At 40.7% G+C, this 22,085-nt stretch overlaps 1 protein-coding gene across 4 annotated transcripts in view; it reads right to left on the reverse strand.

Annotated features, from left to right (window-relative positions):
* LOC136677692 (ligand-dependent corepressor-like) overlaps positions 1-22,085 on the reverse strand; it is a 111,093-nt gene that overhangs the window by 16,472 nt on the left and 72,536 nt on the right. For 2 of the 4 annotated variants that reach the window (XM_066655284.1, XM_066655287.1), the window contains one exon: positions 20,161-20,502. In XM_066655284.1, coding sequence (XP_066511381.1) covers positions 20,161-20,502 — 342 coding nt within the window. Of the gene's footprint in view, positions 1-20,160; positions 20,503-20,634; positions 20,754-22,085 lie in introns of all 4 variants that reach the window. The other 2 variants (XM_066655286.1, XM_066655285.1) reach the window with 2 other exon arrangements.

Genomic DNA, 22,085 nt, shown 5'->3' on the forward strand with positions numbered 1-22,085 from the left:
ATCCATCAGTGTCCTGCCAGACATGTGGGCGCTCATTTACTCAGAAAAAATAAAAGGATGGAATCAGTTTTCATCTGTTTGGGTGAATGTAAAGCAGAAAATATTAACATTTCCATAGTGTGGCTAATGACTCTGGCAGATCTGACTATGACAGCTTTAACTAAAAGGAGAGAGCCAGAAGGACACACCGATGCAGGAGCATCCTGAAACACTGGCATCCCTCCACTCCACTGTTGACAAAATTGAGTGATCATGCGACGTGGCGGAACGACAGTGGACCCCGTGGATCTGCCGCCTTTTGGTAACTACCAGTACTCTGTGATCTGAGTAATTGTGTAGACTCAAAATAGGAAATAATATCTTGAAGGTATTCAGGAGTGAGCTCATGTCATCGGGCTTGGCTGAAATATACAATTGCGTGTCGTCTGCACAACAGTGAATGATAATATATATAAAATAGCCTTGCGGAATTCCAAATCTTACTTTACAATAATTGGAAGCTAAATCGTTTACTTTTTCAAAGTGATAACATTCCATCCATCCATTATCTGTAACCGCTTGTCCAATTCAGGGTCACGGTGGGTCAAGAGACTACCTGGAATCATTGGGCGCAAGGCGGCAATACACCCTGGAGGGGACACCAGTCCTTCACAGGGTAACCTGTGTTTTTGGACTGTGGGAGGAAACCGGAGCACCCGGGGGAAACGCGTGGGTCACGAGGAGAACACACCAACTCCTCACAGACAGTCACCCGGAGTGGAAATCGAACCCACAACCTCTAGGTCCCTGGAGCTGTGTGACTGCGACACTACCTATTGTGCCACTGTGCCACCTGTGATAACTCCAAACTCCAACTGTACAGCTGCCAGCTGGGGACCTCACCCCCCGCTCTTTGCCCAGTGGACATTGCCCCACACCCATATTCTGGATCTTGTGAGTTTTGGTTGTTTGACATTTCGGGCTGAGCCTGTCCGGGTCACGTGGGCTGCACCGTCACCAGGCACTCGCCGTCGGACACTACCCCCAGGCCTGGCTCCAGAGTAGGTTCCGGTAACCCTCTCCCGGGAAGGGTACACCGTGTTCTAATTGGCGTTCATAGGGATGCTTCTTGTATCATGTTTGATTGGATCTACACTCCAGACCTGTCATCATGTTCAAATTTTTCCTTTCACTTTAAAATGGTGCATACATTACATTGAGCTTATAGTACATGTCAAGTTCTTGATGAGTTTTAGACATTTCTGCTTATGTTGTGCAGAAAATACAAACAGTCCACAAAAAAAAACATGGGTTCTTATTTGAAAAGTGTCCGTAGGTGAGAGTCTGTGAGTGAACGTGGCACCCTTTGAAGGATTGGCGCCCCCCTCCAGGGTGTGTTCCTGCCTTGCGTCCAGTGATTCAAGGTAGGCTCCGGACCCACTGCGACCCTGAAATCGATAAGCGGTTACAGACAATGAATGAATGCTATCTGTTGGCAGCCATGGTAATTTAAGTGAAGGGCTGATAAATTTAGCTGGGTAAAGCGTCAGGATTTAAGTTTGCAACATCATCATCATTATCATCATGTTTTCCTCATCCATTTCAGGGTCACAGTGAAATTTAAAAACATTTATAACTCAATTAATAAAAGTATATCTGAATATTAGGCCAATTATATAATTGTGATAACTACATGTGACTCTTATGTTAACATCACTCTGTTTTCCTTTGTTGAAAACCAGCATTTTTCCGACTGAGGGGTTGACAAAAGAGCTCTAGGTACATTTTTTAAATCCAACTTGTCACAACATGGGTGGATAACTTAACATCGGTTTGAAGACAGACTTAATTGCACAGGACAGCTAATACTGTCCTTGTTTGTGCAATTTAACATAAAAAATATCACTTTATTTTTACCTTAAGGTTTTTCATTCAGATACTCTTTCGTACATGTGGCACTTGAAGTGCAGCTGAATAAATTAATTACAACATGTTGAAATTACTTTTGTTTGATGAGGTTTGTAATAAAGAATAACAGCAGCAAACTTTTAATTTGTTATTTATTTGATTCATTGGAAATAATTGTCTGATTTTTTTTCATCAGCTTTAACAGCTTTCTGAGGTATGTTCTGAGTACTGAGGAAAAAAAAGAACATCAAAGAACACCTCTTTGTGTAAGTGTGATTGCACACATTTGATGGGACAGGGAAACACTGCTGAAACATAAGCCTGAACAGTGTTGAACTATTAGTGCAGCGCTAATGCTGAAATCAGTTCCTGTTTTCTCAAAAAGTATTATATTTTCAGGGTGAAGATCATTCAGTGGAGTGAAAATGCAAGTTCAGTTCTGCACCCTTAGGTACTAGGGCAAAATTATTCACTCAGTATTGTTTACAGTATAGTCATTATTCAAGAATTAGCTCTCTGCTATGTATATATCATCATTGCATTTGTACTTTTCAGTCTTTTAATGCACTGAAACTGTCAAGATGAGCAAAAACCACCCTGAGAGTGACCACCCTTATTCTTATATTACAAGAGTCAGACATCGAGGTTAACTTCCTTGCCAATGTAGTCTTTACCGCTCCAATGTCAGCTTGGACAAGGATATCAAGAGTCAAGTCAAGAGAGTTTTATTGTCAATTCTGCATATGTACAGGACATACAAAGGATTGAAATTATGTTACTCTCTTCTCCAAGATACAGTAACATTTAACAAAAATAGACTAAATTCAACTAAGCTAAGTATATAAATATATGAAAGTGAACAAACATAAAACAAGTGCAGGACAACAGAAGACAAGTGAAGGACATACAATACCAGCAGCTCACATACATCAGTCAATATGACACTGACTGAAGACAATAACCTGATTTGGAGGTAGGATAATGGATGTACAATCAGTGTAAACAATAGTGCAAAAAATTGTAATAGAAGGAGGTAGGATACTGGATGTACAGGGCAGAGTAAACAGTAGTACAAGATGATCGTATAACAACTAAATAAAGTGAACAAGTTCATACCTATTGAAAAAGTCACAGTTAGGTCTGATGAGGAGCTTAAGTGACAGTACCAATATGAACAGACCCGGTGTGCAAATATAGGGATATGAAGCCTGGAGGCTGGTTAAAGTGGTTGAGTGCCTGCCTGATTTTCAAAGTCACAGCTGGGTATTGGTGGTAATTGATGAGGTTGCTGAGTAGTGTGTGGGGGGGGCAAAAGTGGGAGGGGGGTGAGAGCAGGGAGAGAGTTGAGCATTCTCACAGCCTGATGGATGGAGCTATCCCTCAGTCTGCTGGTCCTAGCCCTGAGACTACGCAGTCTCCGCCCTGATGGCAGCAGGCTGAAGAAGCTGTGTAGCGGGTGGGTGGGATCACCTGTCAAGCAGAGGGCTTTTCGTAGGAGACAGGAACTGTATAAGTCCTGAAGGCAGGGGAGAGAGGTACCAATGATATTCTCAGCAGTTTTCACAATACGCTGGAGGGTTCTGCAGCAAGATGCTGTGCAGGCCCCGTACCATGCAGTGAAAGAGCTAGTCAGGATACTCTCGATGGCCCCACTGTAGAAGGTGATCATGATGGGGGTGGGAGCTCTTGCTCTTCTTAACTTGCGGAGAAAGTAGAGCCCTTGGTGAGCCTTCTTGGCAAGTGATGCTGTGTTGATGGTCCATGAGAGGTCCTTTGTGACGTGCACATCCAGGAACTTGGTGCTGCTCACCCTCTCCACAGCAGCCCCGTTGATGGATAGAGGGGCATGTTGTGTGTGGGTTCTCCTGAAGTCCACAACAATCTCCTTGGTCTTCTCAGTGTTCAGAGAGAGATTGTTTTGTTTGCACCAAGAGGCCAGCTGGCTCACCTCGCTCCTGTAATGTGACTCACCGTTGTTGCTGATGAGGCCTACCACAGTTGTGTCATCCTCAGACTTGATGAAGAGGTTTGAGGTGTGTGATGGAGAGCAGTCGTGGGTTAGCAGTGTGAACAGAAGGGGGCTCAGCACACATCCTTGTGGAGCCCCCGTGTTCAGAGTGATGGTGCTGGACGGGTTACTGCCAACCCATACTGCCTGTGGTCTTCCAGTCAGGAAGTCAAGCAGCCAATTGCACAGTGATGTGTTCAGTCCCAGTCTGTCCAGTTTCTGAATGAGCTGTTGGGGGGTGATTGTGTTGAATGCAGAACTGAAATCAATAAAAAGCATTCTGACATAGATGTCTTTCTTGTCCAGATGAGTAAGAGCAGTGGAGACAGCATCATCCATCGAACAATTTGATCGATATGCAAACTGGTAGGGGTCCAGGGAGAGGGGGGAGGGGGGGGGGGGCTGATGTGTTGCATGACTAGCAGCTCGAAGCACTAGTCGTTGAAACAGGAGGGTGATGACTTCTTTGGGACAGGGATTATAGTGGTGGCTTTGAAGCATACAGGGACCACAGCCTGACTCAGTGAGGTGTTGAAGATGTCAGAATACACCTCTGCAAGTTCGCCAGTGCAGTCCTTCAGCACACGACCAGGTATGTTGTCAGGTCCAGGAGCTTTCCGAGCGTTGATCCTGCTGACTACACTCCTCACCTTGTCCGAGGACAGTGTGAGCACCTGGTCTCCAGGAAGGGGGTGGATTTATGTGCCGGGGTGTGGTTTAGTGCCTCAAACTGAGCAAAGAACCCATTCAGGTCGTTCAGCAGAGAGGAGGTGCTGTCACAGGTCTGTGGCGGGAGTTTGTAATCCGTAATGGACTGAATTTCCTGCCACAGGCTCTGAGTGTCTCTGCTGTCGCTAAAGGATTGGGCTATCCTCTTGGAGTGCTGCCTTTTTGCCTTTCTGATGCCACAGGACAGGTTGGCCCTAGCTGTCTTCAGGCCTGTCTGGTCTCCAGCTTTGAAGGCAGCATTTCTAACCTTCAGCAGCTTTTGGACCTCACCTCTCAGCCATGGCTTCTGATTGGCGTGAATGGTGATGGTCTTGAGGACAGTTACATCATCAACGCACTTGGTGATGTAAGCAGAGACAGTTTCTGTGTACTCCTGAATATCTGTGGAGTTGTTGTAAGTAGCAGCCACTTTAAACACATTCCAGTCTGTGTTGCTAAAACAGTCCTGAAGTACCTCTGATGAGCCATCCGGCCACACACGTACCTGCTTTAGAACTGGTTTGATGACTTTAACCAGTGGTCTGGAAGCTGACATTAACATAATAGTGAGGTGATCAGAGGCGCCAAGGTGGGGGAGGGGCAGGGCTTTGTAAGCTCCTCTCCGTGTGGTGAAGACCTGGTCCAGAATGTTGTTGCCCCGTGTTGGAAAGCCTATGTGTTTATAAAGTCCAGAAAACACAGCCCTTGGGTCTGCGTGATTGAAATCCCCAGCCAGGATGAGAAAAGCATCCGGGTGGGCTGTCTGCTGCTCAATGATGTGCTGGTACAGTTCATTCAATGCCTCATTCCTGATCTTGGTGGAGCTTGGGGGAAGATATACAGCAGCTAACAGCACAGCTGTTAAAAATCCCTTGGTAGATAGAACGGTCAGCACTTAATAATCATCAGTTCCACTACCGGTGAGCAGTATTTGCAGACCACAACAGTGTTACGACACCAAGCATCGCTAATATAAACACAGAGCCCGCTGCCACGTGATTTACCTTCAGTGAGAACTCGGTCCGCCCGGGAGCAAGTTAGCCACTCGAGCTGAACGGCGTGGTCCGGGATGCTGTTGTTGAGCCAAGTTTCTGTGAACACAAACACAACAGTCTCTCACAGTCTTCTGAGTTGACTGAAGTAAGCGGATATAGTCCAGTTTATTATCCAACGTGCGTACATTGGCCAGTATCATGGTGGGGATGGCTGGCTTGTGTGGGCTAGCCGCTAGCCTCACTCTGATACCTCCGCGTTTCCCCCTCTTCTGCAGCTTCTCACTCCGCTTGTGGTGCTTCCATTGTGGGCAAGACGCAGCGTTGTGGGTCGGTAATGGTGCCGGAGTTCGGGGCTCAGTTGCAAACACGAGCTTCTGCCGACATCAAGCAGGGATTCATGGCTGTATGAGTGTTCCGGGACGTGAATGCACGACGGAGATGTACAAAAACACTGCAACTTACAAGACAAACATTTTAAACGCTGTAAACTATTTATTATTACTGTGATTGTTGATTCAGGGTTCTTGGCCCTGAAATTGAATCTAAGCAGAAAGTATGAATTCTGTACAAGAATAGTGCACACACAAATAAATAATCAAGGATTAGTTTTATCAACACAACTTGTTTATTAAATGTAATATCAAATATTGAATATTGATTATACATTCATGAAATGAAATTGACTACAGCAATACATGAGGGAGGAGGGAGATTAACGTCTAAAGACAGCTGTGATGCCTCTCTCGCAAAGGAAGTCAAGTTAAAAATATTAGTAAGCCGACTCAGTCGAAGTTATCCAACATTACTTCTAAGATAAGCCCTGAAGCTAGTATTGACAATAGCGAAGCTAGCACAAGCACGGACCAGGCAATGGAGGAGGAAAATTGTGAGCCGAATAAGAAGGAAAAGACGGGCGAAGCTGGCTCAGATGCAGTACTGGCTGCGACTGCAAATTTGAAATCCGACTTCTCTTCTAAACTTGATGGTATTCTGTCACCAATAGAGAATGTGAAAAAAGAGGTTAATGAGTGTACCGAGCGGGTCGGTGAGGCGGAGGTCCAGATATCGGCAGCAGAGGATAGCATCACCAGTTTGCAATCCAGGGTTCAAGCCCTGGAAATAAAAACAAAGATCATGAAGGGAAAGTGCTGGACTTGGAGGCCAGATCGTGATGATCCAACCTGAGATTGGTTAATCTACACGAGGGTGCGGAGGGAGAGGATGCGTGTGCCTTCCTGGAAAAATGGCTGCCGGAGACTCTAAACTTGGCACCGTTGCGCACCTCCCTGACACTAGAGAGAGGGCATCGGGTGGATCAGAAGAGTACATCAAACGCCGCTGCACTAAGGACCTTTATTATGAAGTTCTTAAAGTACAAGGACAAAATGACTATGATAAGAGCCACCAGGACAAAGGGACACACTCTTTTCAAGAACCAACCAGTGAGATTTTATGAGGACCTCGCAACCGGTTTTCACAAAAAACAGAAAGAGTTTGACAGCGTGAGACAACAACTTCGTGCCATGGGGTTACGATACGACATGATTCCTCCCGCACAACTGCTGGTGACACATAATGGTCCGTCTTGCATCTTTAACCAACCAGCTGAAGCAGAGAACTTTAAGCACTCTGAAAGCAGAAAGGGGACCTGGTTGAGACAATGACGATATCATCATACTGCAGTGCATTGATAGGGATGAATAATTAATTAGCCTTATATATTGATGGTACGCTGGTCCAGAAACCTATAGCCAATATTATTAGACAAATTTTTAAATGCAGTTTCTTACGTAGCAGGGGGGGGATAGAAGGTAAACGTATTCAGGCACAGTCGGCTGATACTCACCTTTGTGTGGAGCAGCCTCTAGCTGTTAGACAGGTACCAGTATACTAGGGGGGAAGGAGGGTAGGTAACAGAGCTCTAGTTAATAGGGGTATACTGTTCAGTGTTCATTGTTATGGATGTAGTTTTTAACGTCCAAGTGTTTTTAGTTTCTTTGCCTGTAAATAATTTGAAGGAACTGGGAAGCCCATTCAATATTATACAGTATGTCTGGTGGGTTAAGAATTAAAATGTCTTCTTGGAACTGCAGAAAATTACAAAAACTGAAAAAAGTTAAACAGATAATGACTAGGGTAAAATCTATACACGCCGATATTAAGCTATTTCAGGAAACTCACCTCTTGTCTGGTCAAGAGGCAAGGATTAGGAGGAGGTGGCAGGGCCGTATATATTCGGCACCCTTTACTTCTCAGGCAAGAGGAGTTATGATCTTGATCCATAAATCCATACCATTTCATGTGTCAAGACTAGGAGGTATATTATTCTACAGGGTACACTGATTACAGAAAAAATAAATCTGATTAATATTTATGCTCCAAACACTGATGACCCAAAGTTTTTTCAGAATCTCTTCCTCGCAATCTCATCTCTGTCTGGTAGCTATATTATAGCAGGGGATTTTTAATTGCACAATTAACCCAGAATTAGATAGAAGTTCAGGTATTGACCATTCCCATCCAGACAAACAATTCAACACTTTATGATGGAACTTAATTTGATGGATATTTGGAGGGATATGAATCCCAAGGGTCTAAAATACTCCTGTTATTCAAATACACATAAATCATATTCACGTATCGACTACTTTTTAATCTCTGGCAATTTGAGACATAAAATTAAGGACTGCCAATACGATATCATATTAATATCTGACCATGCACTGAATTCAGTAATATATGAACACCCAAGACTGAGGAGAGACCCTCCTAGGTGGAGATTTAAACAGAAATGGCTCCTAGACTCAGAATTTATATCTTTCATAGATAACCAAATTGACTTTTTTTTTTAAATAAATAAAGATGAAACATCACCCTCTTCAAGGTGGGAAACCTTTAAGGCCTACATAAGAGGTCAGATAATTAGCTTTACAAGTTATAAGGCAAAACAAACTTATCAAAAAAAACAAAAGAGTTCACAGCAGAGATTGAATTACTTGAGAGGGAATATTATCAAACGCTATGCCCCAACCTCCATCGAAAACTTTTGTTATTAAGAACACAGTATAATGACCTGTCTGCCTCTAGAGCAGCTTCACATCTTTTGCGTCTTAAGCAGGCATTCTATGACCAAGGGGGAAAGCCTGGGAAACTACTAGCCTGGCGCCTCCGACAACTGCAAAACGAAAAAAAAACATTACCTCACTTGAAAACAGTGAGGGACAGACTCTTACTGACCCTCTTGAAATTAATGAAACCCTTAAGGTCTTTTTTGAAAAAATATATAGCTCAGACATAACACATAAGGAACAAGTGCATAACCTATTCTTAGATACCCTTCAAATGACCAATATCTCAGAATTAACGAGTGAAGACCTTGGTGTAGCTATAACTAAGGAGGAAATATCTACAGCAATAGATCACTTGAAAACAAGTAAAGCCCCAGGCCCAGATGGGCTGCCAACAGAATTTTATAAAGTATTTAAAGTTAAATTGCTACCCCCTCTCTTTCATATGTATCTGGACTCATTTGAAAAGGGGATTCTCCCTGCCACATTAAGAGGAGTGCTGATAACTTTATTACCCAAGCCTGGTAAACCCTGCAACAAATGTGAAAAACTAAGGCCAATAAGCCTTCTTAATGCGGACTTAAAGATACTGTGCAAAATCTTGGCTCGACAACTAGAGAAAATATTACCTGACATAATTTCTTGTGACCAGAATGGGTTTATCATAGGTAGACAGGGATTTCATGATGCGAGACAAGTGATGGATATTCTTTACAATATGGAAGAAAAACCAGACACTGCTTTGCTATCATTGGATGCCGAAAAGGCCTCTGATAGTGTTGAATGGCCCTATTTATTTGAGATATTAAAAAGATTTGGCTGTGGGACAATTTCTGTCGGTGGGTTAAACTTCTATATAATGAGCACTATGCTGAAATATTAACAAATGGAGTTATATCTAAATCATTTAAAATAATTTGCCATTGCAGTCTCATAAAAATATAACTGGTTTGACAATAAGCCAACAGGAACACAGAATTGTTTTATTTGCTGATGATGTCATTCTTTTCCTGGAAAAAATAGAAAAATCTATCCCAGCCTTGTTAGACCTAATAAACACATTTGGAAGGATATCAGGATATAAAGTAAATAAAGATAAATCTTCATTAATGTTACTCAACTCAAAAGAAAAAACCGGGAATACTTTCCAACTCAAAAAGGTAGTGTTTTTCACATATTTGGGGATTAGGTTAGTACCATGTATAAAAACGACATTGTCGGGGTCAACCCCATGCTAGACTCAATTACGTCCTCTATAGATAGATGGAACCACATGCCTTTATCGCTTATAGCAAGAATTATGGCCTTAAATTAAATATAATGCCCAAATTTCTGCATTTATTTCAGAATATTTCACTGCCACCTCCTGCCAACCTATTTCCATCCCTAAAGAATATTTTGACGTTTCTTGTGGAATAACAGGCGACCGAGGCCATGTTTATCTCTTCTGTACCTTCCATATGATAGAGCCTCAGGTGCCCCAATCCACTTTGGTACTATTGGGCAGCTCAGTTGAGGACCATGATGTATTAATTTATGGATAAGTCCGTCCCACCTTGGATGAATTTTGAAAATTGTTCTGTCCCCCTTCCTCAGTACATATACTCAACAACAGCCAAAATATAAAAAAAAAAAAAAGACAAAAAACCCTATAGTCAGAAACATGATTTCAATTTGGTTTCAAGTTAAAAGGTATTTAGGCAAATCCTCCTCTCTGTCAGGTTACAGCCCAATAAGGGGCAACAATTATTTCCCTCCTGGCAGGGCAGACCCTGGTGTCAGGAAATGGGCTGAAAAAGGTCTAAAGACAATAGGAGATTTAATGGAATCAAAGGGTGGGTTTTTGATGTCATTTGAAGAGCTGGTCACCAGTTATGATATTTCAAGCAAACATTATTTTAAATATCTACAGATGAGAAACTCTATCACATCATCTCAAAATCAGTGTGTGTCAGTCCCCTCTGTCCCCTTTGGAAAGTGAAATAAAAAAGACTGCTTTGGAAAAGGAATTATTTCCAAATTATATAGCTTGTTAGCAGAGGGATCTTCTGAGTCTTCTTTATGGAAACTTAAAGCCTGGAGGGAAGATCTACAGGGGAATTTGTCCTCTGAGGACTGGGAAGAGGCATGTGCTGAAGCACAAACACAAACTACCAATACACGCCTCAAAGTACTGCAATATAACTGGCTAATGAAAACATATGTTACACCAGAAAAGCTTAATAACTATAATGGTGCCATACCCGACTGGTGTATCAGATGTGGAGAGGAAAAGGGAACGTTCTTTCACTGTGTCTGGAAATGCAATAAAATTCAACAATTCTGGAAAGAGATTAAACAAGCCTTAGAGACTATACTAGGCATAAAATTAGCTCTTGCCCCCAAGCTGTTCATTCTAGGTCTATACCCTGACAGTCATTGTATGTCCAGGAAAATAATCACTGCCATGGATATATGTTTACTACTTGCAAAAAGAGTCATAGCACTCTCCACAACTTTACCTATGGAAAAGATAACTTACATAATAAAGGGAAAACTATCACTATTTCAGAACATTTGGGGTCCTTTTATGGAGTACTTAGAGAGTGTGGATCTGAGGGGTGGGGGGAGTGGGGTGGAAGAGGCGTAGTTACTAGTGATCATCTGCAGTATCTTGTCCTACAATAATCTGATCTCTTTGGATACAGGACTTCCTTACTATGTGTCAATTGTATACTCGAGTTTTTATTTTTTGCACCATACAAAATAGGGAATTTACTTGGGCTGTCTTTGATAAAATAGAGAAAAGTTTGTTGTTCTGGTTGTGTGTGTGTGTTTTATTTTCCTCTCCTTTTTCTTATACACTGTACTTTCAATTAAAAGCTGCTCTAAGATATCTCAAATACCTGACTTACAAGGAAAGACAAATTGAAAATGGACAATAATTTTGTTGCCTTTGATGTGAGAGCATTCTTGTTTCTGTATACTATTGGAAATCTTTTTTGAAACCCAATAAAGATAATGTTGGAAAAAAATCCTAAAGGTTTCCTAAATCCTAAATCCTATAGTTTAGCTCAGAAACACACAACCCCAACCTCTGAGTTATGAAACAAACCACATGATCTTACTTTATCCCTGAAGATGAGGGCAAGCAGAGGACATCACAGATGCCCAGGGCTTTCTGGAGCTTCTTGTAGCAACACATCCATTGTTAGTAGGTAACCACTCTGTGGGAGCCAGTGGTGTCCTCCATCTCAGAAACTGTGTACTTTGGCAAATCATGTGCACATCTTTCTTAGGCTGTTTGGGCCTGAAACTCGTTCTATAACCTTCAGGGCTCAGAGGTCTGAGGTCACTTTCATGCTTAGGGTGTGTTGTTGAGCATTGCAGGATTAAACTCCTAATTTGTTAAAATATCGCCTTATAAAATATCGGCTATAGCTCAACTTAATTGAAGTAGATTCACCTTGGTGTGAAGTGCTTGAGTGCCAGCAGTTTAAACTGGGCATGATGAACAACACTTGGAGGCCTGGTTGGACTGAGAGTTGGAAAATCTCTCCCTGGTTTATCTGGCTCTCCAAGACTCAACATGTCTCAGCTCTGCATGCTTAAAGCTTATCGCTTTTCCACTAGCAGGACTCACCCGCGAAATGGAACCGATGACATCATAAAAACCTGTCTCTCAGAAATCACTGGCTTTAAAAACCACAACAACAGTAATAAAGTTAGGTGCTTTTTATTCATCGTGTATTCGCGTGCGATTTTCATTTTTTGGACTAAACATGCCTAAGGTCTCACCGATCAGATTTACTTGTTGCATGTTTGGCTTTCACTGCAAATTTTCATTAGCCATTGGCCCAAGAAGCATATAAACCTCCTCAACACACCTCGAAGTAAAGCTACAAGCTGCCACTGTGAGTCAGATAATTAAAAAAATGTGAAAGCTGCTGTAACTTAAGAGATTTTACAAGCGGTGAGGTTGTGCTGGATTTGAATGAGCTCTGCATTTCCTGGTGATTGACATGGCTCTGGCCAATCAGCACTCTGCATGGTTTACATGTCACCATTTAGTACCTACTTGGCATGGTTGGAACCTGATTCTCCCTGCCACATTAAGAGGAGTGCTGATAACTTTATTACCCAAGCCTGGTAAACCCTGCAACAAATGTGAAAAACTAAGACCAATAAGCCTTCTTAATGCGGACTTAAAGATACTGTGCAAAATCCAATAAGCCTTCCAATAAGCTGGCACAGGTAATGTCTGTTCTCTTTAAGTCTGTCCATCCTCAAGCATTTGTTATGAAATCCCACCCAAATTCAGTCTAACAACATGTTTTAATGTATTTGTTTTAGGAACCATAACTATAGCTTATTTATCTCTTGTAATATAGCATGCCAGTAAGATGCTTGAAACAATTATTCTGTAAACATATGTATTTGTGTGTCTGCAGGTCTTTGTGGAGTTCCTGTGAAATTACGCCACCAGTTCTATGCAGATCTCAACAGACACACACCATGACTGACTTTGTTGTTCAGACAGAAAGCATTGCAGACAGGCAAAGGAGCAGTGGTGTTTCAAGAGATAACTGGAACTGCCATTAGCGCAATGTTGATGATATTTTGTGCAGATGTTTGAGTGTTGCAGCACACAACCAAATGGTTAAGCTGAGTAAAAAAAAGAAAAAAAAATCTAACAAATATGCAGTGTTAAATTAAGGTTAATATTAGTTTATAAAACAGATACACATTTACCAAGTCTGGGCTAGGCACTGAAACCTCTCCACTATAAATATCTAAATTGCTTATGCTATTATCCGTAACTATTATTGCATAGACCCATCTAAATATACCTTTCACTATACGTGGTTTTACTCAGATTTTGACCCAGCTTGAATCAGATTTTAATATTGTACACAAGCATATGCACACTTTGGAATTATTGTTGGGAAGGCACAAGTTCACAATTTTAATGTGAACTTGCAATGAAGGGCTTTTTGTTTTGCTCAATAGAAAATGTATGAATAGAACTAACTTCTCTCAATCAAGGAAGAAAATGATGTCAATGTAAGACGAACTACGGTCCTTTGTGCACTCCCTATCTACCTGCACATGGATGGCTTCGAATTCTTCAAGGCCTACACTTTAAGCAATGTGATGTATCATTACACTTATATAACGCCTTTCTAGATACCCAAGGACGCTTTACAATCCACACTGCTCAGAACGCTCAATCCACACACTGGCGAGAAGCGGCAGCCAAATTCGCACAGCGTACTCTCGACCAGGAACGACCGTCCACCTGGAGGACTGCATTGGGCACTAGGATTTCACCCAGGACAGAGTGCCAATCCATATCTGGGCACACACACATTCACTCACACATACACACTCATTCACTCACACAGCAGGACAGTTATTAGACAGAAGCCAATTCACCTACCCTCCATGTTTTTGGACTGTGGGAGGAAGCCCATGCAGACACGGGGAGAACATGGAAACTCCACCCAGATGGGACTTGAACCCAAGATCCCAGCGCTGGGAGGCAAACGTGCTATCCACTAAGCCATTAAAGACACCAATTGATTCTACACTCCATTTTATCACCTGGTCATATAGGTGTACTTTGTAGTTCTACAGTTAGACTGTTTCTGTATTATTGTTAGCCCATTTTTTTTCTTTTACCCTGTTCTTCAATTATCAAAACACTTTATAAAACAACCACATAATACAGTGACCTAACAGCAGTGCATTATTATGCATTGCAGTAATAGACAAAGTACACAAACTACCCACTCAAGTTAAATTACCACTCCACTAAAAGTAGAAGTCCTCGATTTAGATTTCCACTTGAGTAAAAGTACAAAAGTATTTACTTTCAAATGTACTTATGTATTCAAAAGTGATACTACAATGATTTATTATAGTCCGGTTATAATTTTTGTAACAGGACTCATGCTTAATCAATGCATTGTAGGGGAAAAGACAATAGGGTTACTCTTAGTTCACCTGTCTTTTAATAGAATGTCATTAATTAGTCTGACACTGATGAGTAGAACAGAAACGGCCAAAGATTAATTACAATGAATGTTATATCAACTGTCACATATGCCCAAGGTGTTTTCCCTCCAAACCAACAAAGGTTGCTGTCTCTTGAGTTTTAAGCCCAATATATGATTGTGCATTAAATCTACATTGTAGGGTAGATTTATTGAACCAAACCCTACACCGTAGCGCTGACTCACACCTTTCCAGAAATATAACTAACTATGCATCGCATCGATGCAAACTGCAATGGCTGTGATTGCTCTGCAGTCAGATGAACATTGATCAAGTTGAAATAAGGAGGCCAAAAAAAATCCTCCACACTACAGAGACTGCAGACAGAAGCAAATTCACCACCAGACATTTCCTTAGACATTTGTTTTGACATCACAGAATGCTAAAAAGGAAAAATAGGACATCTCAGAAATAAAAACACTTGAAGCAGCAACACACAGGAAAAAATGTGCCTACCCTCCTCCAAAATTGTGTTTTCTGTAGTGCTGAGCCAATATTAGCATTGGCAGAGGCTCTATTCTCCCTGCTACAGCTCAGTGAAGCGTTCCTTTAAGCTCTATGTTTTGTCTTCATAGTTGCAAAATAGGCCCGTTGTTGGAGCTAATTCTGCAATTCTGAGCCATTTGTTTCTTAAATACGTTTTTAGTTTTTCTGACGTTTTGCCTGACGCTCGGTTTTGTTGTTTTGGACTTCCCCTTTGGACACTCCTGACACACACTTTTGTAGCATACTATGTTTACAGGGCCATTACAAAAAAAATTCACAGTAATATTTCTTCATCTTCAAGATTTTGATAGTCTGTTATATTGTATCTTCTATGAGCCTTTCAGAATTGTATGACACTTTGAAAAGCAATTTTGTTCAATAAATCAAGTCAAATATGCAATTTCCCCACACACTTACATTGCATGCTATGTTTATAGGAACAATACAAAAGATTCCCACAGTAAAATTTCTTAATCTTCAGGATTTTGATAATCTGTTAGTACTGTGTCTTCAGTGAGCCAGATTTTTGAGACACTTTAAAAATACAGAGATAATGGTTAATGAATTAAGCCAAAAACGTGATATTTCCATGGTATGGAAGTCATGTTCATATGCTAAAATGTATTTACTGCACCATTCCACCAAGGTGGAAAAGAAAATCCGAATAAGAAGCTGGCAAACAAGAAGCCAACTTCAGCATTGTAACTTTCTTATTACTTGGTTTTTGGCGGCAAACTTTAGGTTCACTTGTTTTAGCACTCCAGGAATATCCGTCCATCACCTGGCAACGGTGCCATGCAGAGAACTGTGCAGAGCTGGGAGATTTGTTCAGACATGTTAGGGTTTTATTCACACATATATTCTCATAATGTGGTGAAGTAAGATGTAAGATATTTTACTTTAAATGTAGTGGAGTTAGAGTAAAAAGTTGCCCAAAATGGAAATTCTTCAGTAAATACAGAAATATGAAATATACTACTTAAGTACAGTAACAAATTACATTTACTTTGTAACTGCCCACCTCTGATGCATTCTACTTGTACAAAATGATCAGCCACAGCAGCGCTCCAGAGGTGTTCATTCACTGACCACTCGATTAGACACTTCAGATACAAGTCATACAGGAGCTCTTTGTTATTTTATAATTACAGTCTGTAGTACATCTGTTTCTCTGCTTAGACAGCAGTGCTATATTGGTCCACCTTATAGACAGAAGGACAGAAGAAGCAGCTCATCTGCTGCAGCACAGTTTGTGTTGCTCATCCTCCAGTCCTTCATCAGTGGACACAGGATACTGCTGGCTGAATGTTTTTGGTTGGTGGGCTATTCTCAGTCCAGCAGTGACAACTGAGGGCTTTAAAAACCCAAGCAGCACTGCTGATCCACTTGAACCACTGCAAACACCAAAACCACGTCAGTGTCACTGCAGTGTTGAGAATGATCCACCACGCACATCATATCTGCTCTGTGACTATATTGTCCTATATTGTCATGGCACATATACTGTGTCCTTCCATTTGTCTACTAACGCCAACTTGTGGTGGTTTGTTGTAAAATAATTTAACTCCAGCTACTTTCTTATTGTTTAATTCAGACCATGTGACTCTAAGGTTAATCGCTAATAAGAAAAAGTCTTCAGTAGTCAGAAATCTCTCCATGTGGTTAGACAGAGAGGTTCTTCTCCATTTTCCTTTTATTGTGCCTTGGAAAGCCTATGCTTGTATGTTCATTATTTCATAGATTCTATAATATGTAAATACATATGTTGTATATATTATTTTGGAGCAAAATATAAGGAACAGTTGTTCATGTAGTAAAAGCTAAAATGCTAAGATAAACTAAATGCAGTTCATTAGACTAAGTGGAAGCTATCTATAACCAGTTGAAACTCTTATATACTTTATGTTGAGAGTAGTCATGTAATCATGTAACTCAGTAAAGCACTTTAATAACATCCCTTTGTTCAACTTTCTCTGGATTCTGTGTGTTAGCTATCTGTCATACATGCGTAGAGGGAACGCACATTAGGGACTGAATATATATGGTAAATGGAGCTAATCAAATGAACAATAAGTGTAGAAACTAGGTTTTAGTTATGAAGTGGCTAGTCGGTGTATATAAAGGCAATTACTAAATTATACAAATTAATTATTTTAATAACCTCAACCAAGCCTGACATTGGATAAGAATTCCACTGTGATATCCAGTTTTTAACACAGCCGGTGTTATTTATATATATATATATATATATATATATATATATATATATATATATATATAAATTTATTTTTTTCCTTCAAGACATGTATAAACGGTGTTCAGTGTGGGAAAGGCTTGTGTTTACACGTAGAACTTAAATATATATATATTTAATTGGAGAGGTTCTTGTGATGTTAATAAATGATAATGATTTTGGAATGATGGCAGTCTATATTATAAACGTTTTAAAACTTTTATTAAATGCCTTTTATTGTATCTTGACCAGCAGTGTTTGAGTTTGACACATGTTTACCTTTTGAGTAGATTTTCCTCAAAGTATTCATTTGTCTACTATTATATGTTTCGGTTTATGATTAATTTGGTGGAACTAAATTTATTTGTAAAATGCTTACTAAAACTAATTTAGTTTAGCAGCTTCACAGTGCTTTAAACAGTGTCCACAGAGTTCAATAGCAAAGCAGCGAAACAAGACGAGTCATTGGATAAATGCTGGGCTTTATCCCGCCCATCGGACGATCAGCGTCTCTGGGGGTCTATGGGGCAGTGGGCTGGCCTCGGCTGGCCTGGACGCTCAGCTTCTGCATGATGATTGGATGATCTGTCTGAGGCTGAATCCCTTTTTGATTGACAGCGAAATGAGCGAATCAGCGATCCTTTGGTGTAGAGATCCGTGGGAGCATTACATTTTCATTCTGTTCTGAGTTGAACCGGAGACTTTCTTAATCCTCTTAGTGGCATTTTCTTTGTTAGCGACAAATCAAGCTTCTATTTCTGGTGGGGTTTTTTTTGTAGCTGCTTGTGTTTGGAGACTGACTTCTATCACTCTTTCTGACTTCTATCGCAGTTTCTGTCCAGCGGGTGCTGCTGAGCCCCTTCACTGTCACAAAGCACTCACAGGCGGACACACTTCACATGGGCCAAGGCCGTTTAAGCAGCCTAGCTCTGCTGGCCATTGAGAGGACACTAGTCAAGTCCCTGGAAAAGACCCCTTGTTGGTATGACAAGGTAACATATTTTATGATGTAGGCCGAAATTGAGCTTCCCCTCCTTGAAAGACTGCTGCACAAACCACATATAACCTTTGATTAAATTTACATTAACTCAATGTCTTAAATATTCGGTTAAAACTAAGGTTTTGAGTAAACTGAGTGTTGCAGGCATCAAATTCAAAATTTATATATATTAATTTATATATACACTGATAATTTTGCAAGTTTTACCACTTACAAAGAATGGAGAGGTCTGTAATTTTAATTTTAGTTACACTTCAACAATGAGAGACAGAATCTGATTAAAAAAATCCAGAAAATCACATTGAATGATTTTTAAATAATTAATTTGCATTTTATTGCATGAAATAAGTATTTGATACAATAGAAAAACAGAACTTATTTGGTACAGAAAACAGAGGTCAGACGTTTCCCTGTAGTTCTTGAACAAGTTTTCACACACTGCAGCAGGGATTTTGTCCCACTCCTCCATGCAGATCTTCTCCAGATCTTTTAGGTTTCAGGTCTGTCGCTCAGCAACATTGAGTTTCAGCTCCCTCCAAAAATGTTCTATTGGGTTCAGGTCTGGAGACCGGCTAGGCCACTCCAGGACCTTGAAATGCTTCTTACAGAACCACTCCTTAGTTTCAGCGACTGGGTGTTTTGGGTTATTGTCATGCTGGAAGACCCAGCCATGACCCATCTTCAACACTCTTACTGAGGGAAGGAGGTTTTTGTGATACATGACCCCATCAATCCTCCCTTCAATACAGTGCAGTCGTCCTGTCCCCTCTGCAGAAAAGCACTCCCAAAATATGATGTTTCCACCCTCATGCTTCACGGTTGGGAAGGTGTTCTTGGGGTTATACTCATCCTTTTTCTTCCGCCAAGCACGGCGAGTGGAGTTTACCAAAAAGCTCTATTTTGGTCTCATCTGACCACATGACCTTCTCCCATGCCTCCTCTGGATCATTCAGATGGTCATTGGCAAACTTCAAACAGGCCTGGATATTTGCTAGCATGAGCAGTGGACCTTGCGTGCCCTGCAAGATATTAATCCATGACGGCATACTTTGTTACTCTCATCTTTGAGATTGTGGTCCCAGATGTCTTCAGGTCATTGACCAGGTCCTCCCATGTAGTCCTGGGTTGATTCCTGAACTTTCTCAAAATCACCCTTACCCCACGAGGTGAGATCTTGCATGGAGCCCCAGACTAAGGAAAATCAAGTCATCTTGTGCTTCTTCCATTTTATAATAATTGCGCCAACATATTGCTGGATGGTTTGTGATCGAATACTTATTTCATGTAATAAAATGCAAAATAATTATTTAAAAATCATACAATATGTAGCAAAATTAGCAGTGTATGAAACCACCCCCACACTGTATATATATAAAAAAATATAATCAATTTCGCCAGTAAAAACATCAAGACTCTATTCTTTGTAATTTTGCCCAAACTAAGAGGTTTTTTCAAAGTGTGAAGAACAAAGTTTTTTTTTTCTTATATTCCCTTTGCTCAATAAATCCAGGGTTTTTTATGCATTTATGCATTAGAGAAATGCTGGAGAATGTCATAAAACTTGGACTATACTCCCGAGGAAACTGAGAGAACAGTATTACACATCATGATCAAAACTTGAATGGAATTTAGAATTAATTTATATATATATATATATATATATATATATATTTTTTTTTTTTTTTTTTTTTTTTTTTTTTTTTAAATAAGTAAAAATTTTAAAGACTTTGGAACATTACCTTGGTTGCTGGATTCCACATTTGGCTTTTTAACAGTTAGGTCCAGTGGAGAATCCTGGTCAGCCATGAGAAGCTTGCTAAGGACAGGGTTCTGTGCTGAGGCAGCAACACTGGTGCCAGGGCTCGTACTGAGGCAGGTGGGCGAGTTGGCAGCCAGGTCTGGTGAGGGCGCTTTTTGCAGACTTTGGTCCTTGGTGCCGTTGAGCTGGGACTGGGGGTGAGGTATATCCTGAGATGCACTTGTTTTTGAGGTATATTCCACAGCGAACTGTCGAATCATTCGCTGCATGATCTCCCGTGCCACTAGAGGTATGTGGGGATCTGAGAAGCTTGGCTGGTCTGCTGAAGAAAGAGACAAAGTAGAGAGATCTACTTTACCGCATAATAACGATCACATAAGGCTTGCCTCATTACAAAAAAAAAAGGCATTTTTAAGTGAATAAAAAGCAAGACCGATTATCTAAAAATTCTTACAGACAGTCACAGGAAGCCCCGTCATTCAGTTGATGTTAGATGTCAGATGTTAGAGCTCCCCTTTGTGTCCATTTCACCATTCTACATGCAGACATTTGTGGATGATATGACAATGTTTCCTGAGAGAACACGGTAAGACTTTAATTCCTATTTTTCAAAGCTCAATATATTTAATTGGCCACTCTTTTTATGATTGACTGTTTTATTACTTTCCATTTTCATACCAATTACAAAGTATAGATGTACAAATGTCAAAGAAACAACATCATAACTCATTTCCTTTAATCCCCCTTTCCCTCTGGATTCAGAATATTAGGGCATACAATAGAAAAGAAAAAAGGCATATCTGTTTTTCAGCAAGCTTATAACTTTTACACAATACCCATGTATTGTTCTCAACATATTTTTGCAGATAAAAAAATAATAATAATAATGAAAAACTAAACTAAATCGAGTCTCGCCACTCCAGAAGCCTCAGAAATCCTGTAGATAGTCCAAATATATTCCCCACTTCCGCCAATATATATCTAATTGCTCCATCATCCTATATGACAATTTCTCATATGCTGCCACTTTACTCAGCTCTGTAGCCCAATCCTGAAATGAAGGTGATCCCACTGTTTATATAATTTGTCTCCCAATCATTAAGCCGATTTGAATCCAACTTTTTAAGTCTTTGTCCTGAATATTCAAGACAGAGGAGTCACCTAATATAAACAGCCTAGGACATAAGAGGATTTGACAACCCAGGATATCACATACATATTCATATACCCCAGTCAGTTCCATTACGCTAGGTTCTTTACCAGCATGGAATAATATGCTGAGGCCTCATGACCTCTACCATAAACCTGAATTACTTTGCATAATATCTCATTAGGTGGTGGGCTATGTTGGTTAATGCCAAACCTTCCCCTAAGTAAATGTCATAATTGTAAGTATCTCCAAAAAGGTACCTTAGGAACCTCTACCTAAGGAAAAGTACAAAAAAGCCACCTCCCTGCTTTATCTCCCATCTCAAAATACGTTTGTCTTGCTCTAAATAGAGAAAACCTGGTACTTCAGACATGTCTAAGCCTTATCGATGACATTTATCCCACCAATTCCAACTCTAATTGTTTAATTTTATTTTCCAGTGCTAATATTTTTTGCATCTTTGACCTCAAACCAGGGTGGCACGGTGGCGCAGCAGGTAGTGTCGCAGTCACACAGCTCCAGGGACCTGGAGGTTTTGGGTTTGATTCCCGCTCTGGGTGACTGTCTGTGAGGAGTTTGTGTGTTCTCCCCGTGGGTTTCCTCCAGGTGCTCCTCCCACAGTCCAAAAAACACACGTTGGTAGGTGGATTGGCAACTCAAAAGTGTCCGTGAGTGTGTGAGTGAATGTGTGTGTGTGTGTCTGTGTTGCCCTGTGAAGGACTGGCACCCCCTCCAGGGTGTATTCTCGCCTTGCG

Source organism: Hoplias malabaricus, chromosome Y, assembly GCF_029633855.1.
Source record: "Hoplias malabaricus isolate fHopMal1 chromosome Y, fHopMal1.hap1, whole genome shotgun sequence".
Taxonomy (NCBI): Eukaryota; Metazoa; Chordata; class Actinopteri; order Characiformes; family Erythrinidae; genus Hoplias; species Hoplias malabaricus.